The sequence below is a fragment of the Diachasmimorpha longicaudata genome, chromosome 14 (genome assembly GCF_034640455.1).
Source record: "Diachasmimorpha longicaudata isolate KC_UGA_2023 chromosome 14, iyDiaLong2, whole genome shotgun sequence".
Lineage (NCBI taxonomy): Eukaryota > Metazoa > Arthropoda > Insecta > Hymenoptera > Braconidae > Diachasmimorpha > Diachasmimorpha longicaudata.
Genome location: NC_087238.1, coordinates 5,394,474 through 5,417,157, shown reverse-complemented (window position 1 = coordinate 5,417,157; position 22,684 = coordinate 5,394,474). Strand labels below are relative to the sequence as shown.

At 40.1% G+C, this 22,684-nt stretch overlaps 4 protein-coding genes across 12 annotated transcripts; 2 read left to right on the top strand and 2 right to left on the bottom strand.

The window, feature by feature from the left end:
- Positions 1-284: 284 nt before the first annotated feature.
- On the bottom strand, positions 285-1,956 carry LOC135169001 (procollagen C-endopeptidase enhancer 2-like). The gene is made up of 2 exons (XM_064133668.1): positions 1,727-1,956; positions 285-1,433 (listed from the first exon to the last, which is right to left on the bottom strand). Exons 1-2 carry the CDS (start codon positions 1,792-1,794, stop codon positions 344-346), a joined length of 1,158 nt encoding a protein of 385 aa, XP_063989738.1. The 5' UTR covers positions 1,795-1,956; the 3' UTR covers positions 285-343.
- A 479-nt stretch (positions 1,957-2,435) lies between these two features.
- On the top strand, positions 2,436-4,621 carry LOC135169000 (pachytene checkpoint protein 2 homolog). Its single transcript, XM_064133667.1, has 6 exons — positions 2,436-2,706; positions 2,802-2,961; positions 3,053-3,253; positions 3,345-3,572; positions 3,797-4,144; positions 4,215-4,621. The coding sequence occupies exons 1-6, from the start codon at positions 2,660-2,662 to the stop codon at positions 4,500-4,502; spliced, it is 1,272 nt and encodes a 423-aa protein (XP_063989737.1). The 5' UTR covers positions 2,436-2,659; the 3' UTR covers positions 4,503-4,621.
- Positions 4,622-4,756: 135 nt separating this feature from the next.
- LOC135169331 (autism susceptibility gene 2 protein homolog) lies at positions 4,757-20,516 on the top strand. Of its 8 annotated transcripts, none has more exons than XM_064134231.1 (17): positions 4,757-5,908; positions 5,994-6,537; positions 12,048-12,230; positions 12,350-12,463; positions 12,591-12,626; positions 12,721-12,747; positions 12,882-12,939; positions 13,050-13,252; positions 13,387-13,764; positions 13,899-14,149; positions 14,248-14,361; positions 14,489-14,715; positions 14,942-15,165; positions 15,241-15,402; positions 15,607-15,889; positions 16,394-16,538; positions 16,663-20,516. In XM_064134231.1, exons 2-17 carry the CDS (start codon positions 6,178-6,180, stop codon positions 17,696-17,698), a joined length of 3,801 nt encoding a protein of 1,266 aa, XP_063990301.1. In that variant the 5' UTR covers positions 4,757-5,908; positions 5,994-6,177; the 3' UTR covers positions 17,699-20,516. The 8 variants fall into 8 exon arrangements, with proteins under 8 accessions (XP_063990301.1, XP_063990302.1, XP_063990305.1 ...); XM_064134232.1 differs by having other exon boundaries at positions 4,757-5,920; XM_064134235.1 differs by having other exon boundaries at positions 4,757-6,537; positions 14,251-14,361; positions 14,492-14,715.
- LOC135169335 (RNA-binding protein with serine-rich domain 1-B) lies at positions 19,605-22,152 on the bottom strand. 2 transcript variants are annotated; one of them, XM_064134243.1, is made up of 6 exons: positions 22,011-22,152; positions 21,747-21,901; positions 21,529-21,657; positions 20,968-21,261; positions 20,312-20,883; positions 19,605-20,216 (listed from the first exon to the last, which is right to left on the bottom strand). In XM_064134243.1, coding segments are annotated over exons 2-5 (981 nt in total). In that variant the 5' UTR covers positions 21,749-21,901; positions 22,011-22,152; the 3' UTR covers positions 19,605-20,216; positions 20,312-20,327. The 2 variants fall into 2 exon arrangements, with proteins under 2 accessions (XP_063990313.1, XP_063990312.1); XM_064134242.1 differs by having other exon boundaries at positions 19,605-20,883.
- Between the last annotated feature and the right edge of the window lie 532 nt (positions 22,153-22,684).

Here is a 22,684-nt window from a genome sequence, read left to right as displayed (position 1 = left end):
TCTCTGGAGGGATATAGCGACCACAGGAATGGTTAATCTTGAATGTCCGCCATTTTGCTTCACCAATCCCAATCATCAATCCCCCAATCCCCTCTACAAGGTCATGCTGCCATCGCTGGCGCCTTTCAGCAGGAAAATTGATAAATTTCAGTTGAAGAAAAGCTTTGGCAGCTTCCTTTGAGTGAATATTTAACACGACAACAACCTTGACATCAGCATTGACCAACAGGTGCATAAATCAATGTGAATGAAGAACCAAACAATTTTCTTTAATTACTTTCTTTATTCAACCATTCCGTTAGCATCGTCCCCCCAAATACAGTACGTAAATCCCCTCTCCCCCTCACTTATCACCCTTATTATCAACAATGGAATAGTCAAGCTTGAATCCCTTCAGGAGGTCCTTCGTCTTGCTCCTGAACTCGACATCCACCACCGAGGTGTTGCTGATGATTGCCCCAGGGATTTCAGGACCGCAGTGTTTACTGGGCATTCCCCTGGTCCCATTGGCATGAACCTCAGTCACGGCGACGTAGTCGTTCTCGCAGAGTGGATCCCAGGCGATGTTGAAGCTCGAGTATTTCATCGTGACGACCTTATCCTTGGGCGCTTGGATCCTCCACTTGCACCTGATGTTGGCCTCGTGCTCGGCGCCGAAGCCCGGGTTATGGATGCTTCCGTTCTCCTTCAGCAGTCCTCCACATCTGTTGTCAATTGTCTCGAAGACACCGTGGAAGCCCTGGTACTTCGCCAATGGTGTCTCCGTGATTATTCTAATGGTCATGTAATTTGTACTTGAATTGAATACTCGACTGGGTACGTAGTACTTGGAGTCACAAATTGAAGCAATCATAGTTGGATTCTCGTCATCACCGTCGTATATGTTCAAACGATTGTTACAGGTTTTATTGTCATTAGTTATGTGGAGATCGTTCAGGCTCAATTGGATAATTTTACCCGGCGATTGGATGATCTTGTAGGTGCAGTTGAATGGCAGGGGATTACCGTTGGGGTAATTCGGGGACATTAGGGCACCGGAGGGTTCGTTGATGGCTTTTGAACATGTCTGGGTCACGTTGGGATTGTCCAGGGACATCCAGATCAACTGGAAGTGGGAGTTTGTGGAGTTCTGGAGCATCGAGTTGTTGGATTGGAAGGTGATGCGTGCGGTGGAGGTGGTGGTTGTCAAAGGGAGTGGGGTGGAGTCGTTGCAGAAGAGACCGAGACTTGAATCGTTTCCATTGATGGTCTCGTTGATCGAGAGATTGTTGATGCAAGAGTTCTCTGGATTGCGCATTGATACGCGGGAGAAGAAGAACTTTATCAACTTGGTGGGAGGGAGATTTATGATCCAGGTGCAGTTCTTGTTGGCGGTTGTCGCGTTGGAGGAGATGATTGTGCCGTGCTCCTCTGTGAAGTTCACCTTGCAATCGCTGGAAGAGATTCTGAGAGGTAAAATCGGTTGGACAGCAGACAGTAAGGGAGCTGGGGTTGGAGAGGATTCCTGGGGAAGAGGTGGGTGTAGGGGGAATGTAATAATTGTTTTTTGTGGTTTTTAAGATGATGGAAATGATTGAAAATGGGGGATGATACGGGATTAGTCACTTGACTATTGAATAATTTATCAATTGATTGGATACCACAACCAATATTTTGACAAAAATTGCGCAATTTCTTCTGAAAAAACGAAACAGTTTTCGAATGCGGTTAAAAATTAATTAGTTACCTTTCCGATGCCGATGTACTATGAAAAACCGCACTAACTAAACACAGCGTGAATATAAGAAGCTTCATCTTGAGTTGTGCTGATCTATTAAATCCTAAAAATTGGTCTTTTGGTATTAAAAATTTAAGAAACACTGTACTCTCTCCTGTTGTCAGGCGCAAACTGAGCGAATGACGCCCGGTTCCTTTTATAATATGCGAATGAATCGCGACCGGTGATTTATCGTTCAGATGAATTCAATCAGCGGACCATTATGTTATTGAATTCAAAATGTGAACATTGTAAAGAGTGTTGACCATCAATCTACAGAATAAAGAATGCACCGATTGCGCAGATTGCATGGAATTAGTGTAGAGTGGTCGGATGGTGCGTAATAGTGGTGCAATGAACCTCTATGAGGAGGTTTTGCAAATGAAAAACCTTCCAGATAATTTTTAAAATAATTTTTTTGTACATGAGCCACCACAGACGATAGACATTTAAAATAAATTGTTTGTTCATTTCAATTTTGATTTTTTGGTCGATCATTTTATCGCACAAATGATCGAATTCCCTTTTCCTTTCAAAACGTTTTATCTATTGATTGATTAATCAATTAATTTTAATTGAAAATTTCTGAGGAAATAACTGGACTTTCCATTGGCGGTAAACATTTTTAAAAAATCCAGAGGCATTTTAAACAGTCGGTAAAGTCACTCCCTCCCACACTCCCCATTTTTAAATGCCCCTAACGAATTAAAACCGTTGACATGTGCTCCTCGTAAATAACAAGAGTCGGAGTGGTTCGATTAGATAAAAAGTATCAACAAAGTAGTGATTAACAGAATCAGTCCTCGATTCCCAACGAACCAACCGAGAAGTGAAGTGACTGCAGACCAATATCACTAATTATTATACTCTCTGGTACCTTGTCGTACTTCTGGGGCTTTAAAAATGCCAACACGAGCTGTTGACGTCGAGATATGTCAAAGGAACGAAAGGTAATGCTCGAGGAAACACTCTGTTCCTCGAAATAATCTGCACGACAGTTTCTATAATTTTGGTTTATTGTCAATGGTCAATTGTATTGCCCCAGCACTCTCAACAATGACAGAATAACTGAATTAGTCCACTTAGAGTTGATGAGACTGGAGCAAGTGGACGTGGACATTCCAATTTCAACAAATAATTCACCGATTGAACTTTTGAGGGATCATGTGGCTTTCGTCAGTTGTTGCTTCAGAAATAATGGCAAGGTAACCTAAATTAAGTTCAACAAGCTCTGTACATCAAGTACCTCAAGTGTCGTTTGAAGTTTCTGATTCATTTCTCATAATTTCCGGACAGGACACTAAAGACAAAATTGCAATTAGTGACAGTGGGCCCTTCAGATACTTTATCTACAGGCTGGCCCTGGAAGAGGTGTCCACTGAGACAATGCAGGCCGATTCTGAGGAGCTCCCAGTCTCGTCTCACTGGATTCTACCAGCTGCAGAATTTAATGGGCTGTGGGAAAACCTTTGCTACACAACAAAAATCAAGGAAAACGTACAAAAAATATTTTCAAATCCTTCAAGAAAAATTCTGTATCATTTTTAGGGACATCCAAGGATATTTCAATCATCGTTTGACTTTTTAGCTTTTGAATTTCATCGAAACAACGATGCTCTTCTCGGAAAAGAATGTAGATCCCAACATCATCACCTGGAACAGAGTTGTTCTTCTCCATGGGCCTCCAGGCACCGGAAAAACTAGTTTATGCAAAGCTCTAGCTCACAAAGCTGCAATTCGACTGAATAAATATTTTCCTCGAGGAGAACTAGTCGAGATAAACAGCCACAGTCTATTTTCAAAGTGGTTTTCTGAGGTACATCAAGCGATTCCCCTATTACCTCGCTAACTGTTGATTCTAAGAGAAAATGTCATGAAAACTTTTTTATGAGGGATTAAAGTCTCCATAAATAATATTATATGACATTGCCTCGTAAATTCGCTCATTCTCGAGAAAAATGTGGAATAAACTCAAGCTGTCGAGTATGTAAATTAATTTTTTAGTTAAGAAAATGTAAAATAGGGTTTTTATGTTTTTAGAGTGGTAAATTAGTGATGAAGTTATTTAACGGGGTGAAAGAGCTCCTGGACGATCCCCAGGCACTCGTATGCATCCTGATTGATGAGGTGGAGTCGTTGGCACATGCCAGAAAGTCATGCACCAGTGGATCTGAACCCAGTGACGCAATAAGAGTCGTCAATGCGCTTTTGACGCAGCTGGACCAGTTGAAACGTTACAGAAACGTTCTTATATTGACGACAAGCAATGTGACAGAGGCAATAGACTTGGCATTCGTGGATAGGGCTGATATCAAGCAGTTCATTGGGCACCCTGAGCCCAAGGCTATTTATCAGATTTATTCGTCGTGTTTGAAGGAGTTGATGAGGGTAGATGAATTCAAATAGAAATAATTCTGGGGCTGAGTTGCGTTTTATCGAAGAAACTTTGAATTTTCAGGTAAATTTTCTGGAGTCCTTTGAGATTCAACCCTGGGAGGTGTACGACTGCATTGGAGACGTCTCAGATCCGATCTACGAATGTATATCATCGCATGGCAAGACGACCGTCAATTTCCGCAATTTAATCTACACGAGTGTGGGCCTGAGTGGTCGGGCCCTGCGGAAAGTTCCGTTTTTGGCGCACGCATTGTTCACTGATAACACCGAGACATCAAATTTCGATGATTTCCTAGGGGCTATGATGATGGCCGTGAAGAAGCAGAAGGCCGATGAATTGCAATTGTAATTTTATTTACATTTTTTAAACAAGAAATTGTGAATCTCGTCATCTATTTTTGTATTGATTGTGTATTAATCATGAATTAAAATGAGAGAGATCTATTGAATAAAAACATCTGCACTCGATCTTCTGAATTAAAATGAATGAACCGTAACTGTCCAGTCCATTACACCATTCGCATTTCAAATCGCCCGCGCCCTCCCCACCACAGCTTCTGTACATCTACGCCACCAATCCCAGTCACTCTCAAACTCCACAAACCCGATACACACGCAGCCTCCAACCTCAAAGCCCCCGAAAAAAAAAACAATAAAAACCCCTTTAGTCCAGTTCTTCGAGCAGCCGCTGTGAGTTGCCTGAGGTTCCTCAAACCTCAAAATCTCGATCTTTTAATTTTCTACCACTCAAGAACACTGCCCCAGTGCCCGCTCGCCCCCCAAGTGGCGACTCCACCGAAACCCTCGAGGAATCCCAGTGACAAATGTGAAAACCTTCAACAATCACGCCATGTTCCTGATGGATTTTACGTATTATCCCTCGGTGGATCGACACATCATCCCACCGGACCATCTTCCATCCCTCCAGTGACCCTCTGGTGCCCCCTCCGCCCTCCGCTTATAAAAAAAATTCCGAAAAAAACTTAACCCTCTGCCCAAAGTGTCAAAACACTCGTGAAATCCCCGAAAAAAAAATCCCTCCTCCTCGAGGATCCCTCCACCTCCTGTGCCCCCTGTCCCCTTCCTCAAAACCCTCTGTACCTCAAAAAAAATCCCAATCACCAAAACTCAGTGTTCGACCCTCCAAACCTCTCATTTCATCCAAGTGTGTGTTAGTTTGCGGACGGCCATTTTTACCACACGATGCGGCAACCGTGCGTGCCTGTTCGATCCGCCATTCCAAACAATCGGTGTACGTGCCCTCTACTCACTAAAAAATTTTACATCAACAATTGTCCTGTAAAAACCATCGATCCCTCATCAGTGCCGTAGAACCCTCCCCCGGGAGGCCACGAAAAACTCCCCCGAAATACTTGGAACAAAGTGAAAAAAAAAAAATTGACAGTTCGACGAATTCTGGACCGCGGGGTCACGGACCAGTGTCTCGATACATAAAAAAAAGAGTCGATGCTGGTGGACTGTAAATCTGTGACAAAGTGATACCCCATTCCACACTAAAAATACTAAAATTTGGTAATAAATTGTTGAAGCCCTTGTGCCTGAATAATGAAACAAAATGGAGCATAAAGAACGGTGAACTATCGTCAAGGTGCGTACGTGCGTACAATACGTATGCACGTACGTACAGAGCCCTGAATCGCGCGTACTTGGGTCTCATATTGAGAATAAGACGCGTGAATATATTCCAGGGATAGTCCAAGTGTTTTTTCATAAGTGGAGATATCATTATTTTGGGTAAATTGTGGTGTATGTTCACGGGTTTTCGTCAAGTGATTTCATCTCCAGTTGGTGGTGTAACGCGTTGTCTGTCTGTCCACAGGGCGATCGATGCTGGAAACTGGAGGAAATTGTGATTTTCACTGTGAAAAGTGAAGATAAAAAATAGATAACTCCACAGTTGTGGGGTTGAAGTGTTTTTTTTTTAAACTGAAATACTCCACATGATTGTTTGATTATGGACGGGTTTGACGTGCACCTGTCATCTTAGACGAGTCTAAATCACAATGGAAATCGAGGTTAAGCAACGAAACAGTCAGAGAAACAGGCGACGCGAGAGGGCTCAGAGGATTTTGGCACAGAGAGAGAGTTTGGCAAGTGCTAAGAATCATAATCTCTCCCATCAGGTGAGACAGAGGCCTGGGGATGATGAGGATAGCCACAGTGGGGAGGATGAGGAGACGTTGGGATTGTCAAGGTCCAGCGGGCCCAGGGATGGTCATCAGAGGCCTGTCAGGCCACCGAGACCTCCCAGGCCCAGGAAAAAGTCGAGTATTGCTGGGGGTGGTGCGAAAGAACCCCCTTTCGAGGAGGACATCATCGATGGATTTGCTATTCTTGCGTTTAGGAGTTATGAAGACCTCGAGGTAATTTTTTTTTCGGTGATTAGTTAACTAATTTACAACGATGTTGATCGATATTTCACAGATTGAAACTCTTTCCTCTGGAGATAATTACGGATTCGGTTTCTGGACTTTCCCAGCTGTCCACTGAAATATGAATCGTAAACAAACGACTTTCTTTCGAGGGGATTGAGACAGTGTTTCATGAAGTTTTATTGCTTATTTTTGGAGATAGGGAGACCGAATTGGTCGTGCCGGCTTTATTTTTATTCACTCCCTCTTGCTACTATCGAAGATACCCCCGGAGACAAAGGAAAAAGCGTTTATTATCATTTCACCCCACTCAGACATTCATAATCTCGATGGAATCACAGAATCGTTGCTGATCTTATCTCGAGTAGTGAGTGGCTATTAATGGGAGATAAGTCTGTAGATTACACGGTGAATCTGGTTGTAGCAGTTGGAAATACAATACACTTAATCTCGGGAGATTTAACAAATTGTTGTAGAACATTTTTCACTTTGATTGACAAACCTATCGCGATCGTGAGTAGTGTGAGAGAGAAAACGTCTAGACATTGGTTTTGTGGGGAGTTTCATTACATGGAAAATTCAACGAAGTATTTACCTGAATCCACTGATTTCTGAGATAAATCTGAAGTGAATAATAATGACAGATTTTCTCATGGTAATTATTTGCCAATGATTCTTTTATCGTTTCATGATTGATTATTAATTTATTTATAAAGATTTCCGCACTTATATCTTCATTACAAATTGATTTCCACCTTTATTGTCTCCAATTTATTAATTGGCCTGGGGAGCCGAGCGTTAAATTTTCTAGATGTTGAGAATTTTACAAGCTCGAAAAAAAATATCATTCATCACGTTAATTTGCTTTTGATGAATTTTTAGTTATCAATAATTCAAGTTTTAATTCACTCAAAATGATTTCGATTGTCAGATCTTCGGTACAATAATTCTACAATCAAAATACTTAATGTATTGGATTTCCCTAATTAAATTTACCAGTATTTACCCTTTCTCCCCATTCTCTCTAATTTATTTAACTTGTTATTATTCCACCAATGACTCCGAGATTCCGGAACAACTGGTTATCTACTGGTACTTTTTTTTCATCACCCCACATCTCTCTCACACATTTCTCGCTTCCAAGAATGTAATTTTTGTTCTCAAACAATTTTCCTTCTTTTTTTTCTTCATTCTTCCTTTTTTATTTTATTTCAACGTTAGTGTTGTCCCTCTCCTCTAGCTGTTGTATCCAGAGGATTCTTTTTGCCACTGGTAGATGGGACAGCCGATCCTTTATACTTCTTTTCAGCCATTTTCTATCCTTCCTCGACTTCCAACGATCTCCGCCCCATTTCAGTTTCAGGAGTTTCTCCACAGTTTATATGACATGGTTTATTAGAGTTGCAGTGAATTGATTTTTTTTTAACTCAATTTTTTGCACTATTCTCTTCGTAGTTTTACTGACCCTTTTTTTTTTTTTTTTTGAAGGTATTTTTCACTCGAGAGGGAGACGATACTCGAGTTTATTTGTACTGACATTTTTTCGTGGCGAGGGTAAACATAAAATAAAGTGGCAATTGGAGATGTATCGCGTGCACGTCATTTCACTGTTACTTTTTATTAGTCTGGGGTTTCAACGGAGACGTTGTGATTTCAGCGAAATTGTGTGTTTGTCAATGTGATCATTCAATTTCTAAGATTATTGAGTTGATATATTTCTTTATTGAATGTGATTACGAATATTTATTTGATTTCTCGTCCTCTTCCGTTCATTTTTTCGATATTTTTAACGAAATTCGTTGCGAGACATTGGTTATCGCGAGAATTTATAATTTGTTATAATCCCAAAGCCTTCAGCCAACTATTTACATCTTGCGTACATAATTTATTTGTATTTGTATACATAATGATTCTGGGACGAGTTTCATGAGCAAAAATATTTTTTTGTCCCCATTTTATAATTTTATATCATTAGAAAAACTAATTCATTCACAATTACGTCGTCAACGGTCCCAGAGATTTAATTCAATTAATAAATTCTTTGCAGTGAATAATTTAATTGCTTCAAACAGCATAACATCTCCAGTCTCTCGACACCGAGCAAAAAACTCTGAAAATATTCTCCGTTGAAACTGGGTAAAATTCCGTGGAAAATATCTTCAATAAACCTCCGGGAATAACTCAATTCCACCTGACGGTCTTACATAATACGTCTCTATTAGATGAATTAATATTCCATGAAATTCAATCGTCACCTCGGCGACGCTGCATTCTATTAAAATCAATTCCCTGGGAATTTTGTTTTCCATTGTCGCAATTTTTACAGTGGGCTTGATTCAATAGTCATAAGGAGTATTTCCGGACAACAAGAAAATCACACGATCTATTTATTGTTTCGAATTTTCAAAGAACAAATGGAAAGATTCAACTAAAACAATTTGTCCCCAAGAAAATTCCATAAACATAGAACAATCCAATTCTCCGCCTGAAATGAATTTTTATCACGTGTATATTGTCAATAGGGAGGGAGAGGGGGAGCGAGATAGTCCGATATTTTAATATTTTCATCCCCTAAAAATTTTCCACCCCCTAGAATTCTGCCAATTATTCCAACAAGAGTATAATCAGCAGTGAAGAAGAGGGAAAATAAATCGTCCGGAACAGGGGAAAAAAAATCGATAATTTTATTGGTGCAGAGGGGACAAGAGACATTATATGTTTAGTTTGAAGCGCTTACAGCTGATTAATATGACAGATCATCCGTGTTATATATCCCTCACCCCTCTCGCCCCCTCTCCACTCCTTACAATTGGTAGTTTTGATTAGAGCACGCGCCAGAAGTATCATATGGGCATCTCGACCCACACATTTGTAAACGATTATATCCGAAAACATAGGGCGTATGTAGTGGTAATGCTCGGTGTACCGAACAATGTGGCAACGTTGTAACTGGCTGGCATGGGTCTCCGATGGTTCTCTTGGTGCGCGCGACGTGGGAGATGGTCCTGGGATGCTGGTGGATTTTTTAAAGATTTTTTTTTCAATTATTTTTATTTGACAGGATTTTTTGTCATCAGTTCGACTTTTGCATGTAAAAAAGTGCTCCATTCAGTTCAGATTCTTCCCAATTATTTTTATTGTTAGAAATTGTTTTGTCGTTCTTTCACGATTTTGATTCGATTGCGGTTCAAATTCTTCGGTAATTAGGTAGAATTTTATTTGGGTAATTCTATTATTTTATTAGAGGAGATTTAATTGGAAAAAACTGTCATGTTATTCGGAGAAAATTAACTAGACTTTTTGTGCTGGTTTTGTGGTTGAATGGAATTTTCCAGTGATAAACAAATTGATGACAATGAATCGTGATAACAAAATTATTCCCTAATGGAACCGAAATTTATCATCCAGAAGTAGCAGTTTTCGATAATTTAATTTTGTAATGAAATGATTTTTACATAATTGGAAGAATGGGGACAGGTGTCGGTGAATTTATTACCTTTAAATCAATTCTATTAATAATTAAAATTCTCTATATTTTAGGTCACAAGAATATTACCTGTACCCGGTGACATTTTACCTCTGGTACAGATTGTTTTAATAACTGAAAAGGCAGTTATGTGCTTCGATGCTGTATTCATTAGTATTTTTTATTTGCCTCTGTGCAATTCACCTGGAAAAAAAATTACATACATCGGCTTGGCTTTAATATTCATCAAAACTGCTTTTAGAAGGGAAACGTTCAGTGTGAATTTGTAGCTTCTCTCGTTGATAGAATTTTATAGCATTCCTGAAATTTCACAAGGGAGGCATTTCCCCCAGTTCTTCTTATGCAGTGATTTTTTATTCACAAAAACGTCGGAAAATTTTTGCTAATACTGCACTTTAAACGAAAGAGCCAGTGTCTCAACCCTTTTAAATGTCGCACATTAAAACGTAATTATTATTATTTATTATAACGAAATGCGTTGCAAGAGCTCTCCCTGCAGCAGCACTTTTTAAAATTATTGTCTCTCGCCACCCTCCTCCCTCCAAAAATGTCAACAGTCCACTTGTCTCTCTTCTCCACCCCTTGAAAACAATTTACCAGCAAAATATCTTCAACTATAAGCCCTAAACATCAATTCCCGCAGGTGTATTGCCTTGTTTTGGCAATGGCATCTTGTACAACGTGTTTTTTAATCTCTTATCTCCTCTCCACGTTTTTCCCCTCAATAAAAAAAATTAAAAAAAAAAAACGAGTCCGATGGGATAGAGACGGGTTGGGCTTTTAAAAGGTGAGGGGAAGAGGGACAGAAAAATGAGACAAGAATCTTCCCAGCTGGCCAGATATCCCTTGTCGTGTGCGGCTGTTTAACTTCGGTCAATGTCTTCTCCTTTCTTCCATCTTTTTCGCACCCCTCCCTCGGGCACAGTCGCGACTCCGCGATTTTCCCCCTGCCATCCTCCACTCCCCTGTCTTCACTACTCGCTCGATGCTACCTTATTCTCTCTGTCCCTTTGCCTCTTCCTCCCTCCCTTCCCCCAGTATTTGGTTTTTTTATTATTTTTACACATCTCGTTTTTTCTCACTCTATCGCCCATTCGACGATTTTCTCCCCCTCTCTCGAACACATTGCAAACGGGAAACACATACCCTGGAATATCTTTCAGTATAACATCAACCGTGGATGTGTGGAGAACTGCACGGCTATAACGATACTATCACCACCACGTTGCCATGATAAACATGATATATTTTTACTTAATTCTTTAATGGAGTGTAGTGTATTTTTTGGTGAGTGCTTTGGGGGAGGGATTTAGGAGGGAAGTGAATAATTATGAATCTTCAATCAAGTGCGGAGGCAAAATTCAGGATTTGAGGTTTAAATATTTGAGCTTTTGTAGTGTCAATTGTGACGAAAGTTCATCTGTCAAAAAAATTTTTGGTGGAGATTGATGACTCTAATTAAATTTGATAGATCCCTGTAGGAATTTTAAGAAGCTTCGGAGAGACAGCTTTTCACGGAGAATTCATTATAACAAAAATTACCTTGACGTTTACTCTTGAGTCGAATTAATTTTAAAAATGAAATGAGAGAGGGAAATTTTTTCTTCTTTCGAAACTGGGAATTAATATTTTTACCTTTCTCGTTGAAGATGTAGGCAGAGAGGGGATGGTATTCATGAGCAGGTTCTTTTTCTTTGTCTGAACTTCCGTTCGGGAGGGTGAATTCATTGATATTTTCAGGATTAAATATTGAAGACAGTGGGATATTTTTAGACGGTAAATCCCTTCTAGTTTTCCTTTGTTGTGGGCCAGATAAAATTGTGCAGATAATATTGGAATATTTAAATAAATTTTCGAACGGATATTGAGCATAATACAATCGGATTATTCAATTCAATTCACTCACATGATTGTAATTGTTAGATCCGCTTTCAATTTAACTAGTTTGTAGTCATTTTAATTACAACGCGATCCAAAGATTTATTGATTGAAACATTGTTTGTTATTTTTACAGAGTGCAATAAAGTTAGCTGGTAAAAACAATTTGAAGAAGCTACACACGCTTCTGACAATAGAGGAAAAACCAAAAGTGGATACCGGCCAGAACAATCGTCACAACGATCATCACATTAAGAATCACTTCAAGCCCAACCATTATACCCATAATTCCATACTGACACCCTCTACGCTCAATCAGGTACGAACAAAATTTTCAGTGTTCACAATCTGTTAAGAGGCCCTCTCAAACAAGAATTTTAACAAAAATTCCATACAAAAGTCCTTAAAATAATTTCTCTTAATTAATTTGATTATCAGGGCCTCGATGCAGGAACGAGTGACGACAGCGGGAGAGCGTCGGAACAACTGCATGGCCCTGGCATCCCTCGGGATAGCCAGGACGCTGATAGTTCCAGGGACCACCTTAGTGATGTATGTTCAATGACAAAGAAAATAGATGAATTTACTAGGGAGGAGTGAGAGGAGAAAAATCACCTTCGATTATTGCTTCTCCCAATTATTATCACTGTTTACATTAATAGATTTGTTTAACCAACAGGCCAGCAGCCACTGCAGCTCGGGCAAAGGCTATATCGTAAGTATTTAATTACTCGAGTCATACAATAATAATAATTGAACAGACAATGACAATTGATGGATTAACAATTTTTTTATCGATTTTTTTCTAGTGTGATAGTGAAGGGGAAGACGATAAGGTGCGTTGAATATCTTTATCACTTCATTTTTTTTTCTCACCAGAAAAATTATTCAATTTTTCGCAATACACAGATAAAGAAAAATTTTGAATGTTAAAATGACGTCAAAGTAATGAGAGTATTGATATTTTCAGGGTTCAGATGCAGAATCAATTCTCTTTGAATCTTCTACCCCACCTCTTCCACGTAAATGTAAGTAAATTGATTTATCCACCACCGGCGCTTATTAAAACGTCCCGGCCCTCCCCCTAACAATTCTAGGGAATCTGATTAGATGAACTAATTGATTACTTTTTCGGTAGACGAGTTGCCATCGTCATCGCCACACGTATTGCCACCAGCAAATGGTGCTGGTGGAACGCCTCCAGATACTGGGGGACAAATTTCAAATCCAGCAACGGATGCACCAGCACCAATACCCCCACCTGTGCCTGCCTCAGCACCTGTACCAACGGCGCCGAGTCCACCAAGTCCCACATTGCCACCACACATATCCCAACCACCCGTAAGTATAACTTGTGATCGATTTTTCTAAATATAAGCGTTTTAGAGACTAAAAGTTCAACCTTCCATCTTCATTTTTCGGTTATAAAAATTGAAAAAAAGATCATTTTATGGATTTTACTTATCTTCTTGCAGATGACTAGTCCGCTAGCAGCGAATCCTCGTGCAATAGCTCCCCAGCAGCGTCCAGCATCACCAGCTCATCCACCGCCATCACTGCCTCAGCAGCCACACACAACAATACCAGCTCTCCATCCACCAAATGTACCGCTGGTATCGTCGAGTCACAATACAACTAGTCCAGCAGTTGCTAGTCTAGGTGTAACCCCAGCAGCTCCATCAAATGGAGCAGCTACCACCAGCTATCCACCTTCATTGCCAATGGCTGCGTATCCGCAGAGTCAGCCCTCTTATCCACCTCTTTACACTCCTTACGCCTCGTTGAATCACAGCCCGTATTTGTCACCTGCTGTACCATCACCATCCCATTCAGCCTCTTCAAGAGCTGATGTCGTAAGTGAATGAATTTACTCTTTCATTTTATTTTTATTTATTCACTTTTTGACCTCTACATTCAATTAATCATCTAATATTTCTAATCAAGTCAATGTACTCCAATTAACAAATCGTTAATGACAAACTTACAGAGAAGCAGTAGAGCATCGCCCCATACGAACAGCATAGCAAAACCCCCATTAGGAAACAACGTAACAACTCACAACAGTTCAACTCCCCTCTCAGCAGCAACAACAACGTGTGTATCAACGATAACAAATACAGTTACCACAGCTAATACAATAGCACATCGGGACATTGTCACGTGTAGTCTTGCTGGACGTATCAACAATAATAATTCACCAAGGGGTCACAGTCCTAATCGTGAACGTGACAGTTACAGGTAACAATCGTTATTATCTATGGGTTACACTGTTTATTTTTATCCTTAAGTAATTGACATTTTTTTTATTTTCACGTTTTTACGGAATTAATGTGCAGCAGTAACGTAAGTACGTTGAGCAGAGGGAGTATAACGCCAGTCAGTGTGCCAAACACGTCATCCCCAGCCAATTCTAGTCTACCCGCTTATTCAAAGGCTCAAGGATGGATCAGGTAATTTTTTTTTTTAACTCAATATCTCAGGAATGGTCCGGTTAATGATTCCTCAATTATGACTTCGATAAATCGGCTAGTTCGAATTATATTTTGTTGTTAATACTGTGTTATCATTTTGTTTCAGTAGTAGCACGAGTTCTCAATTATCACCTGCGACTGGTACATCAGTGCCAAGGCCAACACCCCCACCTCCCTCAGCAGCCCTCGGAATGCACAATTTTCCACCACCAATGTTTGCAGCTCCTTTACCACCCCCAGTATCAAGTTCCAGTCCTCACACTTCGTTGCCTTCATTACCACCACCCACCACCAATCCCAATCCTTTCTCGGCTGAGTCACTCTTCCAGACAAGTGAGTTTGCAAATCAATTTCAGACATTCATCAATTTATTTTCAATTACATATTTATCTTGAAATATCTGTCAAATTGTCAAGATAAATTTGACAACTTCACCTGTTTTATCTCGGGAATATGGGGGTATCTATTTTTATTATCTTACGATGAAATTTTAGCTTGTAAAATTTTCTATTAATAATTGTGTTAACTTACTAAAAATACTGATGCGTAAATTATTAAGGGGTGACCCATGTCACAGGTCAAACGGATCTGTTGAGACGGGAGTTGGATAATCGGTTCCTAGCCTCTTCCCAAGATAGAAACGTTGCAGTGAGTAATTTAGGGCCTCCACCGTATTTAAGAACAGAGATGCATCATCATCAGCATCAGCACACCCATGTACATCAGCACACGACTCCTCTGCTGCCTCCACCAGCTGCTACGACATTGTTTCCACCCCCAATCGTCAGTATCTTAATGATAATAATATTTGTTTTGTAAGAGATAATTATTATTTTTAATGAAATATTGATTGAACAGTTTAAGGATATTCCAAAGCTGGGAAGCGTTGATTCGCCATTTTTTCGTGGCAATCTCAATCTTTCGAGTTATCCCGGATTCAATGCTGGACTTCTACATCCAGGAATGGGTCCGTCTACACCGTTTGTGCCACCTAATCATTTGACATCATATGCACCAAAAGTAAGTGATTGAGTGCGTTTACTGCTTAGAAATGTTTATGCAATTGTCGTAGGCAAATCTTAAATTTTTTTTATTCAAGATTCATACTCAGTGTTGATTAATTAATGGGAAGGGTTGAAGAGAAAAATTCCAGTTAATTATTCCATGAGGAGCAACAGAAATTGAGGTTTTGCATGATAATTTAAAAATATATGAATTTTTCAGAAGACTGGTAAGTGGAACGCAATGCACGTGAGAATAGCCTGGGAAATTTACCATCACCAGCAGAAGCAACAGGCGGAGGCGAAAGCCGGGGGAGTAGTGGCAACCAAGACAGAACTTCTGAGGCCACCAGGACATTTATATCCAGGGGGGCCTCCAGGTGGTTTAGGACTGGGTGGGCCCTCTCTGGCGCCACCCTTTCCTTCCAATATGCCTCCTAGTCATCCTGGGGCACCACCACCCCCTCATCCTGTTGGGTTTCTGTCCACATCTGCGTCACATTTAGGTTAGTAGAGAAAAATATAATTATGAAAAAAAATACCGCAGCTCGGATTTGAACCGAGAACTCCAGATTAGCAACGATGATGGTCAAGATAGGTCCGATTAGTAACCCTGCTTTTTGAGCAATCCCGCATTTCATATAATTAATAGTGCCACTCCATCTAACCCTCTGTAGACAAATTAAGATACATCTGTTGACACCGGCGCGTTAACCAATTTCGCCACTGCGGTAAGCCAAATATGAAAATTTGTAAATCAACGGGGAATCGAACCCCGGTCGCTCAGGTGACAGGATTAGTATAATCGTTGGTCACCAATTTGGCTGTTGTGGATCATTCCGCAAAGATTGCAAACCTACGAAATTTATTTGAGGGATAACGGAAATAAAATTGCAAAATTTATAATTCAATCGAATCTAATTTGATTGTCATTTTCAAATCTTTTTTCTTATGATTTATGTAAATTTGTGAGTTTACATTTTAAATGAATGTTGTATTTTTTATTTTAGGAAGTGGAATGTCACCATTCGGGAGATATCCAGCATCATATGGTGGAGGAAATCCAAATTTCCCGACGCTGTCAGCATTTCCACCTACCAGAGATATATCGCAGTTGAGCGGACTCACGTCAGCTGTTCATGATCCTTGGAGAGGGTAAAAAACTAATCAACATAATATTTAAATCAAAATGGGAGTTCCCCTTCTCTGCTTCACTGATAATCATAAATAATTATCCACAACAAAAATAGGCCCCTCCCTAAATATATTGTTTTTGCAGTCTCCAGCGTGCGAATCCAGGCTTTCCTCCAACAACAGTCTCTTGGACTCTGAAACCCGAGCCCCCTTCCATCGATCGTCGTGCGGAGCTCGAAGAGCGTGAACGTGAGCGTGAACGTCAGCGTCGTGAACGTGAGGAGCTCGAGCGTCAACGTCGCGAACGAGAGCGTGAGCGTGAGGAGCACGAACGTCAGCGTCGAGAGCGCGAGGAGCTCGAGCGTCAGCGTAGGGAGCGTGAACGCGAGGAGCAGCGGGAACGAGAACGTCGTGAACGTGAAAAAGAGGAGAAGAGGAAGCAGCAGGAGGCAGCAGAGCGTGAGCGTGAGCGTGAACGACGTGACAAGGAGAGGAGGGAGTTGGAGAGACGGGAGATGGAACGAGAGAGACTGATGCATCAGAATCGTCAGCATGCGATGATGGGGCGTGACAGATCGCCTTTGAGAAATGGAACATTGGATCCCAGTGAGGTGCGAGTGAAGGAGGAACCCAGGAGCAAAGACGACGATGTTGTTATGCTGTCAAGGGGTCCAAGTGTACCAGGCCCTGGATTGTCACAGGGCCCCAGTCCCATTCCAGACCCGAGATATCATCATCCTCATCATGCATACTTGGCTAGGCATCCTCACAGCATTCCACATGGAATGTCGCGGACAATGATGCCACTGGGTCATCCTATGCAGCACTTTCAGCCCCCACCACCACCCCCATCGGCATCAGGACCTGGACAACCACCTGGCCCATGGACACCTGATCCATTCAGGGATCCGTACAGGTACGATGCACTACAGCAGCTGAGGTACAATCCTCTGATGGCTGCTGCTGCCTTCAGGGCTGAAGAGGAGGAGAGGGCGAAACTCTATGCTGGGTACAATCAGAATGTGGCTGCACTCAGAGGAAAGGATCCCAGTCCTGGACCTCTCAGCAATCTTCATATGCATCATCGGGCTGGCCCTGGGCCTGGGAATGCATCTAGACAGGTTGATGGAATCATTCATGCTGAGATGCATAAGAAGGAGGACTCCTCGCAGTCTCGATGATAAGGGGGCTTTTGGGGAGGTTTTGATAGATGAGGAATTTAAAAAGTTGATTTCTTTGGTTTTTGCTGGTAAGGGCTGAGGGGTAAATTTTTTTATATCAAATTCAGATCAATGGCTTTGAATTAATCCTTCGAATGTTGTTTTTGGGGATTCCTCATCTCCAATGAATTTCAAAGTACGTGGCGGTGAAAATTTTTAATTGTGGGCATACGTGGGCTCCCTTTGACAGAGAAATTTCTAGCTTTTTATATTCCACAGAGAATCAAAACTAGTTTAAAACAAATTTGTAAATAATGGAAAGAATGAACGGTGAGTGCAGGTATCTTTCCGTCTAAAAATAACCTGCAGTGAGATTTTTTTTTTGTGAAGTTTCACGAGGATGCATTCAAAATGGATCCTAGGGGATCTGACTGTCTATAGAACTATATTATATATACGACTTATTATTACGGTTATTAAGTAACAAGTAACGTTAATATCGTGTGTAATATTACGAATTACTGTAGGGACAAGTGAGAGGGAATACGTAAAGCGAATTGTTTTTTTTTTTAAATCTCTTGTTTGAGAGGATGAATGGCTAGACTCGTCTGACAGATCTCTAGCTTTGAATAAGGACCGAGGGACATGTTTTTGAGGAGAACCACAAATTATTTAATTATTTATTTATTGTCGAGTCGTACAGATGAATGAATCTCTGTTAGTGGCGTCGAGGATTCGGATTTTAATTTAATTCTTGTAATATAAAGAGCAAGTATATAAATTCTAATTTTGTTTTTAACCGTTTCAAGTTCCTTTTTTTTTTCTTTGACCGAGTGAATGGGGGACGTTATTCAACCATTTCTTTTGGGATTTCATGTTTTAATTTTTAATTTATCTGGGGACACTAGAATTTTTCCTGTGATAAAAAACTTTCCAGATCAGTTCGAGGGATTTTATTGGGGAGATTTTACTATTTCAATTGAGATTTTAGAATTTTTTTAAATACAAAAATACTCTATTTCTTGTACGAGAAACTAGTTTTGAGGGTTGCTAAAACCTTTGAATCTCCTCAGTCGCCCTCACTATTATTAATTTATTAATTAAAAAAAAACAATCGTGTCCCCAGCGTTTAATAATCATTAATCTCTTCCGTTAAAACGAAAAAAAAATTGGTTTCAGGAACTGAATCAAAACCAATTGAGTAATTTCAATTACATTTAGTTAGAATGTCATTGGCAAGTGCCAAAAGATGAGGGAATTAGTAGACAACACTGAAGAGCAAAGCATTACCAATTTTTTTAGTAAAAAAAAATCAGCTGGAAAGAACTGACTAAATGAGCGAAGATGCGAATGCCGTACGTTGTGGAGTGAATTGAACTAAAGTGAAAAAACCTTTTGACTAGGGATTTTTGCAATTATTTAAAAAATGAAAATAAATTGCTAGCCCCACCCTCCTCCTCCTCCTCATGACCATTTAATTGATTTATTCACATTGTAAAAGTGACTGTGAAATTGTATATTGAATAATTATATAAAAATCTAGCGAATATATAAAGGCTAAACAACAGATTGTAGATATTTTTCATCAATGAAGATTTAAAAAAAACAAGTAATTTCAGCGATAAATTAAATGAAGCTGGCCCAAGAGGAACTAAGAAGAGGAAAATATGGAAATTAAAAGTGGTGATGCAATGGACATTTTTTTCTGTTTTTGTAGATAAAGGAAAAACGAGTATAATGGAAAGTTTTGTGTGAATAGAATTCTTTTCTAAAAGAAAATGAACAAAAATGCGAAAATTGATTCTTTGTAAAAGGATCCAATAATCAATAGTTTCTATCAAAGTACCAACTTGTCGAAAAATGAAAGTGTCTGTTCATTTTTAATCCCCACAGTATTTCATAGTCCGAATGATTTATTTCCTTAACATTGACAGTGCAAAAAAAATACCTATCGGTAATTTTTTATTTTTATTCGTTTCACAATTTTCTTAATTACAATTACGATATTATTGGTTCATCATTCTCACTTCCTTGGCTTTACTCCGATAAATGATTTGGAAATTTTCATGTTGTCTATCATTGAAGGCATAGTGAATTAAATAATCCATCATAACAGATATTTACGATTGAATTAAAAACGATTGAGATTTTCCTTTTGTTGTCGTTTTCAATAATTGTGCAATTATTTCGCTAACGCTAAATTTTAGATAATTCCGTGATCGTTTTTTATGGCCTTCTTGCATCTCAAATTATTAACTTCTCGAAAGATAATTGATCCCTTATTTTTCCATTCAAAAACAGATACAAATTTCCATCAGGGATCAGTGAGAGGGTTATTTTCAACCCTCACATGTTTAAACGTCACTAATACAGTATTGAAATAAATTAGGAAGTGTGATCCTCTTGAATTCAGTTTTTTAAAAACATATTTGGATCTAACGCAGATAGAAACTTGATCACGGATTTTTTTTGTACTGCTGTCATTCTTGAAAAAAAAAATCCTTCTGCCTCCCTCGCACCCCAAATCACTTCTCAAGAACTGAAACTCAATGAAAAAATTTCATCCCTCAATCACTAATTGATTTTAATCCACTTTTTTTTCTCCCATGAGTCACGCCAAATGATATTATTTACCCAAAATTCATCGATTTTATCGCGAGCTGCTGGAGCTGGACCTGGTGTATCTTCGATGCCTGTGACGTGAACTATTAACAGGACTTCTTGATCTGGATCTCTGCCTGCGTCTGGGTGGTCTGGGGCTTCTGCGACGATTCATCGGAGGCGAACGTCGACGATAACGCGGTGGTGAGTTTCTCCTGTTCCCTCCCCATCTCATGGGTCCACCTCTGCCTATCCCAGGGGACATTCGTCTCATGGGCATGGGTCTGGGCTTGGGTAGAAGTACTGGAGCTGCTGTTATCTCCTGTCCGTCGATCTGTCCTCCATCCATGTGCTTCATAGCGTTCTCAGCCTCATCAGCTGTCTCAAATTCAACATAAGCAAACCCTCTACCATGATTTGGATGCATTTTGTCCACTGCAAAGTCTACCATTTTTATCTGGCCGTATGAAGAGAATATTTCTATTATGTGATCCTTTGTTACATTTCTCGTTAAGTGACCGATGTGGATCTTGGTAGGGCGAGGGATCGGTGAACGCTCCCTACGCTTTCGACGAGGAGAAACCGATCTTCTTGCTGATGGAGACCTGGAGAACATCGAAATGAAATTTTTGCTTTTAATAATTCCATTTTTCCTAAAGAGGAAAACAAGTAATGAATTTATCATTTACCTAGATCTTCCTTTGGGTTTTAGTTTATCAGCCACGGAATCATTCTTCTTCTTATCCTTATTCCTGTCTCGATCTCTCTCCCTCTCTTTTTCCCGATCCTTCTCCCTTTCCTTCTCCTTGTTGTCATGCCTTCTGGAGGCATCAGCACTCTTACTACGACTGCGTTTACGATTTCTGTCCCTGGAGCTTCCTGACGAGCTTCCCGAGCTACTTGATGAGCTACTGGACGAAGAACTGGAACGAGAACTGCTGCCACTGCTGGAACTCGATGAGCCTGAACTACTGTCTGACGAGCTGAAACAATCAGAACAATTATTTGATCTGAAGATAATTTTATAACGGGTTAATAACGTGGTAAGTATTCTTGTAAATTGTAAAATTGTTTTTGTGCAAATATTTTCTAAACCCAGGGAGCTAGTGGAATATTTGTAGGGAGTAACCCCTTCCTCCTATGGATTTCATCATGATAAATGAATAAAAAAATTGAAGAACAGTTGACACTTCATTAAAGCAGACCGGAAACCATTTCTGTCCATAATAAATTAAAAAATCTTGTTGTACCTGCTTCCACTGCTCGAGGACGATGCAGTACGTTTCTTCCTGTCCTTCTCACGACCCTTATCGCGTTTGCTATCTTTATCGGTCGCCTCCGAGTCACTTTTTCCATTGCTGTCCTTACGACTCCTAGCCCTGATGAGAAACAAATAAAAACACTCACGATAATCACTCCCACCCTGACTAACACTAGTCTCCTGTAAATAACGTTGAAAAATACTCACATGACTGGCTCCGGTGATCACTGAATAGTATTTCTCAGATAAAACACAACAAAAAAATGCCCGCAAAGGGTTTGCAAGTAAATACTGAAAATGGCGGTCAATCCCGGCTGCCGAGACACGTTTTCCAGTGGTGTGGTAAAAATCACTGAGTGAACCTTCAAAAGAGAGAAAATTGTTCGTATATCGACTAATCATTGCCTTCCTGATACCTCTGACCACCGAGAATAATTCATATTTTCATTAAAAGAGAAGTTTTATACTCACAAATGTTGTTTCTATCAATTTGTCAGAAATACTGTTGAGCGTGAAATTCACGCAGAGGCTTCGAGTAGTTCCATGTTGGTGGCGCTAGTGGCCCGACGCCATCTTGGACGAATTGTGCGCACGCAGCACAGTGCAAGGCATGCCGGTCAGTGGCAGTTGTTTGGGACGCAGTTACAGTTTATCGATTTTACGCAGTGAAGATCAGTCCAATAAAGTCGATACAGTGAATTGTTATCGTTTCGAAAGGACGTTAGTGATAGTGCATTGACAAATCGATGTCATTTAAGGTAAATGCAACAATTTCTAATCGAGAATAGTCGCCGGTTACTTTGACGCAGTTGTGCATATTTTGAGAGTTTTGTCGGAATTACGGACAGTTTTGTCATGGGACAGGGACATAATAGTGCTGCTGCTTTCATTCCCAGTTAAAATATAAATATATACGATATCAACACGTATTATATATATGTATATATATAATTAATGTTATGGAAAGACCGCCAAAATAAATAGGGGAATATTATTGGCCTGCCGGCCGGCAGCCATTTTATGTCGCCTCGCGTAGCTCCCGTTAGTGGCGCTAGTGGGACGACGCCATCTTGGATAAATTGTGCGCACGCAGCACAGTGCAAGGCATGCCGGTCAGAGACAGTTGTTTGGGACGCAGTTTATCG